Source organism: Culex quinquefasciatus, chromosome 2 (genome assembly GCF_015732765.1).
Source record: "Culex quinquefasciatus strain JHB chromosome 2, VPISU_Cqui_1.0_pri_paternal, whole genome shotgun sequence".
Classification (NCBI taxonomy): domain Eukaryota; kingdom Metazoa; phylum Arthropoda; class Insecta; order Diptera; family Culicidae; genus Culex; species Culex quinquefasciatus.
In genome coordinates, this window is record NC_051862.1 from 179,067,654 (window position 1) to 179,080,028 (window position 12,375).

The 12,375-nt window shown below is 37.5% G+C and overlaps 1 protein-coding gene across 1 annotated transcript in view; it reads left to right on the forward strand.

Moving 5' to 3' along the window:
• Positions 1 to 12,375, forward strand: part of LOC6037005 — a 195,965-nt gene that overhangs the window by 77,463 nt on the left and 106,127 nt on the right. Inside the window, 1 exon segment of the mRNA XM_038256426.1 lies at positions 7,010 to 7,113. Within this exon segment, the coding sequence (XP_038112354.1) occupies positions 7,010 to 7,113 (104 nt within the window).

The following is a 12,375-nucleotide window of genomic DNA, read 5'->3' on the forward strand; positions in this document are numbered from 1 at the left end:
AAATGTCACGTAGTTTATAGATGGTCCCAATGGTACTTTTCGATCTAGAACTAAATTTTACATCTAAATTTTTTTATTTGTATTTTTGATACTTCTCAAATAGTAGTTTATGCAACAAGTTGCGAAAAGAGGATTTTTTCAGCTCGAGTCGTACATTTATCCAACGAGGTTCACCGAGTTGGATAAATACGAAGAGTGCTGAAAAAATCAAGTTTTGCAACGAGTTCCATACAACATTTTTTTGCAAATCCGAAAAACACCCATTGAGTGAAATTTTAAGTCAAATTTTCATGTATTTTGTCAATAAATCGTTTAAATCAAAAAAAATTTGAAAAGTGTTACTTTTCGAAACAGGTGCTGAAAAGTTCAACTTTTCAGCACCCATTTCAGTGCTGAAAAGTAGAACTTTTCAGCATTTATTTTGAAAAGTGTTGCTATTCGATTCTGTTATTTTTGGTACAGAAAAGTAGACTATTTCGTCGTTCAAGAATGACAGGAAAAGTAAGTAGTTTCACGACGGAATTGCAAAAAACACTTTTTGTCTACTGAAACATATAAAAAAATAAAAAAAAATCGAAAGGGCTAATTGAATTTTTGTGATAAAAAGTTATTCAAAAATGTAATTTTTCTTTAAAGTGTGATTATTTTTTATCATAACCAATAACTTTGCCCAAGAGACCAAACCGGTCAGAAATAGGGTGTCCAATTTTCCCGGGTTTTGAATTTCCCGGGAAACGGGATTGTTTTTTGAATTCCCGGAAATTTCCGGCAAATTTTTGGAACAGTCAAAAAATCTATGTTTTCATTATCTTTGTTTAGTTTTCCAGCTTAAAATTATGGGATGAGCTCAATACTATTAATCGATGATAATCTACACTTCAATCTAAAGAAGGAAAGCAGCTTTTTTTTAAAGAAGTAAAAATTGATTTTTTATCATTGTTGTGTTTTGGATTTTAAATAATCTACACTTTTTGATACAATGTGATTCAATTTAAATAATTTACTTATAAATATATTTTTTTAATTTATTTATATAAATGACATGACCAGCAAAGCTTAAAAAACCAAAAGAAAATGTCTAGAGTTTTTTTTGATTAGGTCCTATAAACATATGAAAGACAATAGTTTATTGGTCCTTTTCAAAAAAAACTCTGGATGTCTAAAAAATAAGAAACGACATAAAAAAATGCTGCCGGTCAAGGTAAAATTTTAGATAAGTTTAGAATTAAATGTTTTATATAAAACATATTTTACAAATTTAATTTAAGTCACTGCCACCAAGTCTGAATTGGTACAGGAGATTCTCGAGCAATAAATTGTTTTGTTCTGTTTCTGTTTTAACCTAAATCAATGTTAAAAATCAAAACATTATGCAAAATTTTTGGCTTAAACAGCTGTCTTAATTCGCTCCATTTGGATCGATTTTCGCTAGATGGCGATGTTAGATAAAAAACACTAAATTGTGATATTTTGTTTCGCAAATAAACGTAATTATAAAATCCAGTCAATTTAAAAACATATAAAATTAAATAGAAATATTTTAATCACTAGGCATTTTGCAAATCTGCAAACTAAAAATTTTAACAATTTTGCCTAATAATTAAAACTGATATGCCGATTACAAATTTTAATGCTTTAAAATTATTATCGATTACTAAGTATTCAATTATTCATCTGTTTTCACAAAAAAATCAGAATTTCCAGACCAAAATTAGATTGTTTGTTTCAATTTCGCAAATTCCCGGGACAAAAAATAAAAAATCACGGGATTCGGGAATTCCCGCTTTTGGAAAATTCCCTGGAATTTCAGGGATCGACGCACTAATCAGAAAAAAACGTTGTCGTGTATTGCTTATTTGGACTTAAGGAGATTCCTGTACAATGTTTCAAAAAAAAAAAAAAATACAATGAAATGTCACTTTTCGAAATTATACAGAATTGCCAATCTGTAAACACCGTTACTGTTTTCAATAATTGATTAATTTCATCATCAATTTTTAGGGAAAGCATCGTTGCATCGTTTTTTCTTATTTGTCCAATATGAAAAAAGGAATTTCTAATAGTCTGTTGATTCCGACACGAGAGTTCAAGCATTACGATCTCTCCGTTGCTACCGGCAGTCGCACACACATCGTGACGGGGCACATTTTAAATATATTCATGTGATTCAGCTGGATATGCGCAGCTCTGGGGGGCTTTTGAAGCTTAGGTCCTCAACGACAGTTTATAACCTAAACCACGGTAGCAATTGCAATAGGTTTGAAAATTGTGTACTCTGACCGTACTGCCTCCGGCCCGACTGTACACCAAAACGTGCCCTGTGGTTCTGATGATGATGTTTCATGTGGTTCGTTCCCATATACCTTGCCGAAGGACCTTGGGATGGACTTTTCTCCCAAAGGGTTGGTAAACCAGGATTTGAAAAATGGAACATTCCTGTTTGGGTCGGTGCGATATCTCACTTCCGGGGCCCGGTCCGCCCTCGCTCGATGAGCCATCAGTTATAGTTGAGGTCAGGATTTTTTGTTGTATGCGGAGCAGTGCTGCTGACCACGGGGAGGAAAGAGGTAATGGCTTATTTAGAACCCCAAAGTGTTGCCACGAGCATGCTGCTGTGGTGAAAAGCTTTTTATTAGGGTAACCAGACATTCGGGCGACTAATTGTGTACAATGCGTAAAACAAATCCATAAAAACTTTAATATTCCAGAAAACAAAACATCCGTTGCACCTTGGCATTCACCTGGGCCATAAATCTTCCCCAGAACAGATGTAATGCAACTATGAATGACAAATTTTATGTGTTTAAAATTTGTTTATGGCCCCTCGGTTTGTTTACCATTTTCACTCTATTCACAGCGAACTCTTTCAACGAACTAACTGTTTCTGTTGTTGCGGTCAGAGCGGGTTAACCCGGCGGGCAGCAGCGCCACAAAACTTTTTATGGGTTATCGTTAAAACATACACACTTCTGGCCGGCAGTTGGAACGGTTAAGCCATCAGGGGGCCCATAAAGGGTTAGGATTGCATGTGGTGACTGTGTTTGTAGGTTGCCCTTGGCCCTTTTCAGGAAAGGAGAAATGGGGGGAGGTTCGTAATAATCAAGAAGTTTCTGATTATTTAAAAAAAAAATTAAATTTTTTGAAAAGTAATGATTGCAAAACAACTGAACTAGTGTAAAATGCATTTTAAAACACTTTTCCATGCAAATGTTGGATCTTTCACTTGTCATTTCAATATTTTTATTTATTTTATTTTTTTGCCCCCCTCCCCTCGACCTCGGCCAGAGCCTAATTACCATTTTTTTTAGCAAATATTCTTTCACACAAAATTCCCAACCCACTCTATGCAAATAAGGCAACTAATTATTTACAAAAATTGAAACAACAGCTTTAAATAAAATTTGCATTGGCTTTTTCGAAAAACCTCTTATTTAAAATGTTTTAAAAATGTGAGGGGGTTGTGTCGCAAGACATCGAAACAAAAGACTTGAGATCTTAATTATGATAGAGCAAAATTATCTCTTAGGTAAAGATTCACGAAAATCGAAGCGGAATCGGTGCAGCTTTTTCTGAATTAATTGAAACATTTATTTCATTATGATAAATGTGTTTTAAATGTGTAAACTTAAATTTATCCAGATCAGTGTTATGAATGAGTGATAGCAGAAAAAAAACTATCATTTGATGATTCTTGCACCAAAATATCAGAGGGTTAAGTGAATACACTATAGCTTGTGAGTCCTCTTCTTTCATTTCGGGATTCTCAGCAAGAGCATTCTCTTTCTATCAGTCCTTCTCTTTTCATTGTTCTCGCAGACTCACCGAAGATTCTTTTGTTTTCTCAGATAATCGCAGTGAAAGAACGTGAGAGGAGGATTGGAAACTGACCGCTGCGTTGGAAAATTTTGTTTTGTGGCGTTTTTTTTTGGCTGCGTTCTATTGATGGGAGATGATTGTGAAAGCGGGATTGAGAGAGAAAAGAGAATGTCACACGGGATCGTGTAAACATCAAGACCGACAGTTTTTTTTGCTGAGAATTTCGCGACGCAAAGAAGGGCAGCAATATTGATTCATCCAATATTAAATAAATAAATAAATAAATAAATAAATAAATAAATAAATAAATAAATAAATAAAAAGCGCTCTAAAAAATATTTTTTAACTTCACTTTATTTGTTTTTGTCAATCAAAAATAAAAATATATTTTCTGAACATACATTTGCATTTTTCGAGTTCATTACCAACATTGAATATGATGAAAAATAAGAAAAACTACCAATTTTAAAACAAAGGTAGTGAATGACCAAAAGGTTAAGGCTGCCAGAAATAAATGAACTAACTACAACAACTACCAATTTAACGATTGGAGGTTAAAGAAGTGGCCTATCATTATGAAAATTTTAAAATGAGAGAAAAACAACATCAAAAAAGAGAAGATTCGTAGAACAATAACTCAAAAGTTATGAAAATGACAAATGAGACAATTATGCGAAAACTGGAAATATTACATATTTGAACAATAAATGTGATTAAGTCAAGTCATATTGAGAAGGTTAAGTCTATTATGTAATATTGAGTACTTTATCCATTTTCTTGATTCTTTTCCTATCGTAAAATTCCTTTAACAATAATAACTATTTGTCCTGTTTCTTTTCCGACTATTTCATAAAACTATGGTTAAATTTGTACCCGTTTTTGCCTTCCTCACCTTATTGAGGAAAGGCTATAAAATCACTCGAAAAACGAAATTCTTAATTTGACCTTATAGACCCACCTTCATGTATACATATCGACTCAGAATCAAATTCTGAGCAAATGTCTGTGTGTGTGTGTGTGTGTAGGGATGTGGGTCTGTGCACCAAAAAATATGCACTCGATTATCTCAGCACTGGCTTAACCGATTTGGACCGTTTTGGTCTCATTCGATTTGTCTTGGGGTCCCATAAGTCCCTATTAAAAATTATGAAGTTTACTAAAGTACTTCAAAAGTTATGCTAAAAAAACGATTTTGACTAAAGTCCGGAAGATTGTAAAAAGGGTGGTTTTTGTAAGAAAACCCGGCATATTATACATTTTCAGAAAGGTATTTAAAAGACCTTTCCAACGCGTCCAAGACATTGAAGATCTGACAACCCTATCAAAAGTTATAAGCACTTGAGTGTTATTTATGCACTTTTTGGAGGCCGGATCTCAGATATTTCGATGAAAACGTTGTCCGGATCTCTCATGCAACCTATCGTTGGATAGGTAATCAAAAGACCTTTCAAACGCGTCCAAGGCATTGAAGATCTGACAACCCTATCAAAAGTTATAAGCACTTAAGTGTTATTTATGCACTTTTTGGAGGCCGGATCTCAGATATTTTGATGAAAACGTTGTCCGGATCTCTCATGCAACCTATCGTTGGATAGGTAATCAAAAGACCTTTCAAACGCGTCCAAGACATTGAAGATCTGACAACCCTATCAAAAGATATAAGCACTTAAGTGCCATTTATGCACTTTTTGGAAGCCGGATCTCAGATATTTTGATGAAAACGTTGTCCGGATCTCTCATGCAACCTATCGTTGGATAGGTAATCAAAATACCTTTTAAACGCGTCCAAGACATTGAAGATCTGACAACCCTATCAAAAGTTATAAGCACTTAAGTGTTATTTATGCACTTTTTGGAGGCCGGATCTCAGATATTTTGATGAAAACGTTGTCCGGATCTCTCATGCAACCTATCGTTGGATAGGTAATCAAAAGACCTTTCAAACGCGTCCAAGACATTGAAGATCTGATAACCCTATCAAAAGTTATAAGCACTTAAGTGTTATTTTCGCACTTTTTGGAGATCGGATCGCATGATCATCTCATCTTATCTCATAACATTTATGCGACCTATCTTTGGATAGGTAATTAAAAAATCTTTTCAACGAGCACGAATTGGACTGTTTTGTGTCTATTTTGGATAGTACCCTTTAAATGTGAGGAAGGCGCCAACCACCTAAGGGTGGATTAAGTAACGTTTTTGTCATTTTTTTCACTTTTCCCGTTTTACCTGCAGTCCCAAAATTTCATTCCCGAAAAAGTGTCTACTGCATTGATGCAGTCCCCCACTAAAAAAAACTCGCTTGGGATCATCCAGCCAATGCAAGTTCACCACCTCAGGCAAGTCAATCGTCAGCAGTGGACAGAAAGAACATAAAACGATTGCCATTCGGAAGGTCGATGAAAATAAAAAGATAATTGGTTTATAACAATTTTCCCTCCGAGCGCTGTTGGTTTGCTGACTGGATGGTCTCTTCTTTTCTCTCGCTTTTAACGGCCATTCTTTCACTATAATTGTATAATTTACGAACCCTCGCGATGGCTGGCTAATTAAGTGTTAGCTGGAAAAGCGATCTATCGGCGCGCGGGAATAGAAGTGACACATTTCCAACGCTGGCAGCCCCTAGCGGGTCTTTTCTGTGTCACATTTTATTCCCATGTTTCGAACTGATGTGTTGTTGCATTTCGGATGCATCCGATGTGTTGCACTTTTCGTTGCATTTTAGAATTTTTGTTCATCAAAGCGACGACCCATTTGGCCGCAGGATGATACAGTGCCACAGCGGTGCAGTGTCGACCGTTTCGACGGTGGATTAAATTAAGGTCATGCCTGATGGACTTGCCGGGGGACGTCCGTCCGTCGGTTTGGATAATGGATTGAACCTGAATCGAAACCGAATCATGTGCACTTTGTGTGTTCACATTCGAGCAACACCAGGCAGAGATATAATCAAAGAGCAATATTTTATCAGGCGCCTATTCCGGGCGGCTTCGGATAATTATGTTTCGACATAACTCATTGCTAGGGTCACTTTCTCTTCTCTTCTTTCCTGGACTCAGCTGCCCCTCCTAATCAGAATTTATAGAATCGATGCGTTCCCACTGCAGTGTTGAATATTCAAGACCCGCCACACGTTCGAGTTCTTCCGCCTACAAATTTAATAAACATTTCGTTCACCTTTTTTTTCTTTCAGATGTTCCGGCAAAAACCACTGCAGCTTCGTATTTGCCCAGGACCACCCTTATGCGGTGGTCTGGAAGGAAGGGACCGTACGTGTGAAATACATCTGTATGGACGGTAAGTGCCGCTGGGGGGGTACAAGACAAGACAGTGAAGTGGACAATTCTTTGGGAAAGTTTTATTGACCAAGATGAGGATAACTTTGTCTCTGGTTTTGCGAACATGATACATCATGTGCAGTGTAGTTGGGAAAAAACTTTTGGTGAGAGCACTAGGAATGAAATAGTGGTAATTTCTGAACTAGAAACGGCATTTCATGTATTGTGTTAAGTTGAAACTAACTGCTTAATCGGCAACCAGTTGAAAACAAACTAGGAAACACAGGTAACAGATGAAAGTCAGTTTAATATTTTTACTCACTCGCGTAAACTTCTTATAAGTTTAAATAGGGATTAGGAAAAAGTTTTAAGACTCGGATTTAGGATTAAGTTAAATATCGAATTATACTGTCTCCGTACTCGCTGACGGTTAGATTCGAATGAATCTTTTATTAAATAAAAATGGCTTTTTATACATGCACGATCTCGCACGATCGTTCCCGATCTCACTCGATCGTTGCAAGTTCATCCCGATCATATTCAATCGGTTTTACCGAACACGGTTAATAATTATTGATAATTTTATCTGGACACTACAAGATCTTCCCTCTAAAGCAAATTCTTTCTAATTTGTATTTGATTTCATATTTATCGAGAATATAAACTAAATTTCATTTCACTGCTTATATACTACACTGTTAACAATATCAGAAAGAAATATAATTTCAAATTCACTTTAATTCAGCGCAAAAATGTATTTTTCATGATGATTGGTTCGACTGTGCATTTCTTAGAACTTGCACCTGAACGCAAAGGTAGATCTGCTAATTGTGTCCCTGCTGATTCTCCAATCTGGCCCTCGACCTCGTTCTAACAGGACTGCGGGATTCGTTGTCAACCTTTCTCTGCTTACGATACACCGCGTAATCCCTCGAATGCCCGAGTAATCCTCCATCGTCATCGATTGAGGAGAAGTTACGTTTGTAACTGTTGGCCGCAAAACACATCTTCGCGGACCCACGTTTGGGAACGTGCAACGCCTTCAGCTGATGTCTGTGCGCCGTAGCCACGTGTCGCCCGATTTGAATCTGGAAGACATTTTTAGACACTTTTTTAATAAACTGTGCTTCGACCCACTTTGGGAAGGTATCGTGACTATTTTTATACAACAGCTTATCCCCTGCCTCAATTTTATCCAATTCATTTGGAGGATCAAGTTTTTCAGTGTCAACGACACATCGTTGTGCTGGAGGTTCAGCCAGATTGTGTTTGTAAGTTTTAGTTGGATTAATCAAATCTAACAAGGTCTTTGGTGTATATTTGAAAACTCTTTCAGAAGGAAACAAACCTTCAGAGTTTAAGGAACCATTTCTATAGTTAATTAGAAACAGATTAAGCTTTTCATCCATCTCAAGAGATTTCGTTTTGTTATCAATTAAAAATTTCTTTAGCACATCTTTGACAACTCTCACCATTCTTTCAGCCTGGCCGTTGCTGGCAGGATTGTACGGCGGGCTTTTAAGAACTTTTATGCCTTGTTGTTCCAAAAAACCAGTAAATTCCGTGGAATTAAAAGGTGGGCCACCGTCTGTAACAATAACATCCGGTAAACCAAAGCGTGTAAACATTGCCGCAAATTTCTTGTTTACAAGTCTTGCATTAGTGCCAAAACGCATCCATTCAACTTCCAACCATTTAGTATTGCTGTCAACAATCAATAAGAAAGTATTTCCTTGGAAGAAGAAGAAATCTGCATGCAAACGACTGAACGGTCTTGTGGTAGGAATCCAGGACCCCGAAGCTTCCGGTTTCCTCACAACTTCCATCTGAGAGCAAGATTCACAACTTTTAACAAAGTCTTCAATGTATGAATTTAAGCCTGGCCAGTAAACTGTCCTTCTGGCTAACTTCTTCATTTTCACCATTCCTCCGTGATTCAGGTGTAATAATTGTAAAATCTTCTCTCTCAAACTGCTTGGAATTACCGCTCGATCTTCTAACAGCAAAACACCATCAATGACTTCCAACTTTTCCCTCTGCGAAGAAAAATCTCTGAACTGATTTGGTATAGTTTTTGGCCAACCGATTGTGACAAAATTCAAAATTTCTTTCAAGAACTTATCGTTCTCTGTTTCTTTAGAAACAAGCGTAAAATCAATCGGAAATTCATTTGTGTAGTTCAGGCTGTTGATGTACTCCTGATCCAAACTAGTAGGCACTTTTTGGTCCAGGGGAAAACGGCTGCAAAAATCTGCGTTCGCCATTTTTGAACCAGGTCGATACTCAATCTCAAAGTCATATATGGACAACTCCAAAATATAACGTTGGATTCTGGTTACAAAAAGAGAATTTTTGCCTTCTTTCCCAAATATGCCAATAAGGGGTTTGTGATCAGTGAATACTTTAAAATTTTGACCAAATAAGAACTTATGGAACTTTTTGATAACACATACCAAAGCCAAAGCTTCTAAATGCAAAATTGGATAACGTTTCTGCGCAGAGTTCAATGAAAAAGATGTGAAGCAAACTGGTTTCTCTGCTCCATTCATCATTTGTGCCAAAACTCCTCCTAAACCATAAGAAGAAGCGTCAGTCACAACTACTAATGGTTTTCTAGGGTCGTAAAAAGTTAGAAGTTTAGCGTTTAGTAGGCAATTTTTACTTTCATTGAAAGCTTCGTCACAGTTTTTTGACCACTCAAATTTGACATTTTTCTGTAAAAGATTGTACAGATGTCGCAATTTTTCTGATAAATTAGGTACAAATTTGTTATAGTAGTTTATTAGTCCCAAATACGCTTTGAGTTCAGTCACGTTCTGTGGAACTTTTGCCTTGGCAATTGTAGAAATTTTCTCAGGTGAGGGTAAAATACCTTTGTCAGAAATAATATGACCAAGATATGGCAAAGATGTCACAAAGAACTTACACTTCTTAAAATTTACAGAAATATTAGCATCGGAGAGCCTTTGCAAGACTTGCTCCAACTTGTCCAAACATTCTTCAAAAGTTCTTCCAGCAATAAGGACATCGTCAAGATAACAACACACTCTTTCTAATCCTCTCAGGATCTGGTCCATAATTTGTTGAAATTCTGATGCACTTGGACTTGCACCCTGGGGAAGGCGGTTGTAGGTGTATAAACCTTTAGGTGTGTTAATTACAACAAATTTTCTTGAACGTTGCGACAACTCTAACTGAGTGTAAGCACCCGTCAAGTCCAAAGAACAAAATATTTGTGAATCAGCCAATGAAGCAAACACATCTTGAGCAAGGGGTAGAGGATAAGTGTTGGGAATCAGTATTTTATTTAAAGAAACTTTGCAATCTATTACCATGCGTAAATCCCCATCCTTTTTCACAATCGCAATAACTGGCGAAGCCCACTCGCTCGCCTTGATCGGTGTGATCACTCCCTGTCGCTCCAACATGTCCAAATGCTCATTAAATTTGTCTTTGATCTTGTACGGAACTTGATACGCCTTCTTGAAAATTGGTTGTTCTGATTTAAAGGTCAGATCAGCTTGGTACCCTGTAATTGGTTCAGTAAAGTCTTTAGAGAACACTTTGTTGTATTTCAGTTTCAGATTACCTAAAACTGTGTCAGTTGATTTGTAATCCAAATTTCCAATGATATTTGCCGGTAAAAACTGAGTTTTCCAGCCAGGATAGAACATGTCAAGCCAATCTCTGCCTAAAAGTGGTGAAAAGTTCTTCAAACACCTCAAAACAACCAAATTTCCGGTCCCGGTTCGCTTATTCAACCCAATTTCAACAGAAATCTGTCCAAGCACCTCCAAACCCGAACCATTAACCACAACCAAGCGTTTATTGCAAGATTTTAGAGGAATTTCATTGAAATGTTGCTCGTACAAATGTTGGCTAATAACAGCAACTGCTGACCCTGTGTCAACTTCCATTTCAAAAATTTGTCATGAACTCGAACATCCACTAAACACGGCTCACTTAAGGTCTTCTCATCCCCAATTTTCATGCACTGCATCTCACTTTCATCATCCTCAGAGTTGTTGATTCTGATTCTGTTGAATTTGTCAAAAACCGGTTTAGTTTCAGGAGTATCCTCTTCAACAAAATTCACCCTTTTAACTTGTTTACCCGCGAGCAAATCACAAAAACGCTTAATATGTCCCTTTCTTTTGCAATAATTACAAATCGCATTGTTGTAGTAATTTTGTTCACGGCTGCGGCTGCGATCGTAGCTGTGATTACGATTGTGAGATCTGCGATCGTAATCTCGCCTCTCACGACTCACTTCTCGACCTCTGCGATCCATGTCACGTCCTCTGCGCTCATGACCACGATCACGACTCCTGCTGCGTGAACGATATCTCCCCGAACAAGAATTAACTTTTGGTCCCAATCGCTGATGAACAGCTAGAACACTAGCAGTAGCACCAACATGTTCCACACGATTTTCACCCATTTGTTGAGCCCGTTTTTCAGCCCTCTCCGTGTTGATTACCATCTTTTCAACCTGCGCCAAGCTTAAATCTTCTTCTTCTAGCAGTTTATGTTGCAAACGTTTGTCTTTAATGCCCATAACAAGTTTGTCGCGAAGAGCCTCATCTTTAAATGCATTGAAGTTGCAATCTTCAGCGAGAAGTTTTACTGAGAGCACAAAATTCTCAGAACTTTCATTAAGAAGTTGAAAACGGTTGTAAAAATCAAATCGATACATCATAGCTGGCACAGCTTTATCAAACCTGGCTTTCAGCTGCTTAACAACTTCCTTAAATTCAAGTTTTTCAATTTCTTGCTTAGGAAAAATCAATTTAATTTCATCAAAAACGTCCTCGCCACTCACAGAGATAAACCACGACAACTTATCTGCATCTGAAGCCACCTTGTTGAGTTTGCACATTACTTCAAATCGCTCAACATAATTAGCAAAAGACTTGCTTCGATGGTAATGATCGATAGAACCGATCATGCCGGGAACAGACGACATCTTGGGGCAAAAAAATCAAGTTTTCTACTTACAGTAACCGCAGGAGTGTAACCGTAGCTTTGGCTGAACTCTTGGGTTAATGCTGCTGATGACACGTGTCCGCGCGGTCGGTTGGTGCTTCTCGCCGACCGTGAGCAAATCGTCTGGCCTCGCCGCCCTGATTCCTCACTCACGCCTCACTTGTCAAATCTCGCTCCTCTCGCGATCTGGATTAGCGATCCTCACCGCGTCAAGCCTGCTCACCGCCGGATTACCGCGATCTCACGCCGCGAACAAAAGGATGATCGCGAGGATGATCGGCTTGGGACGGCTGGT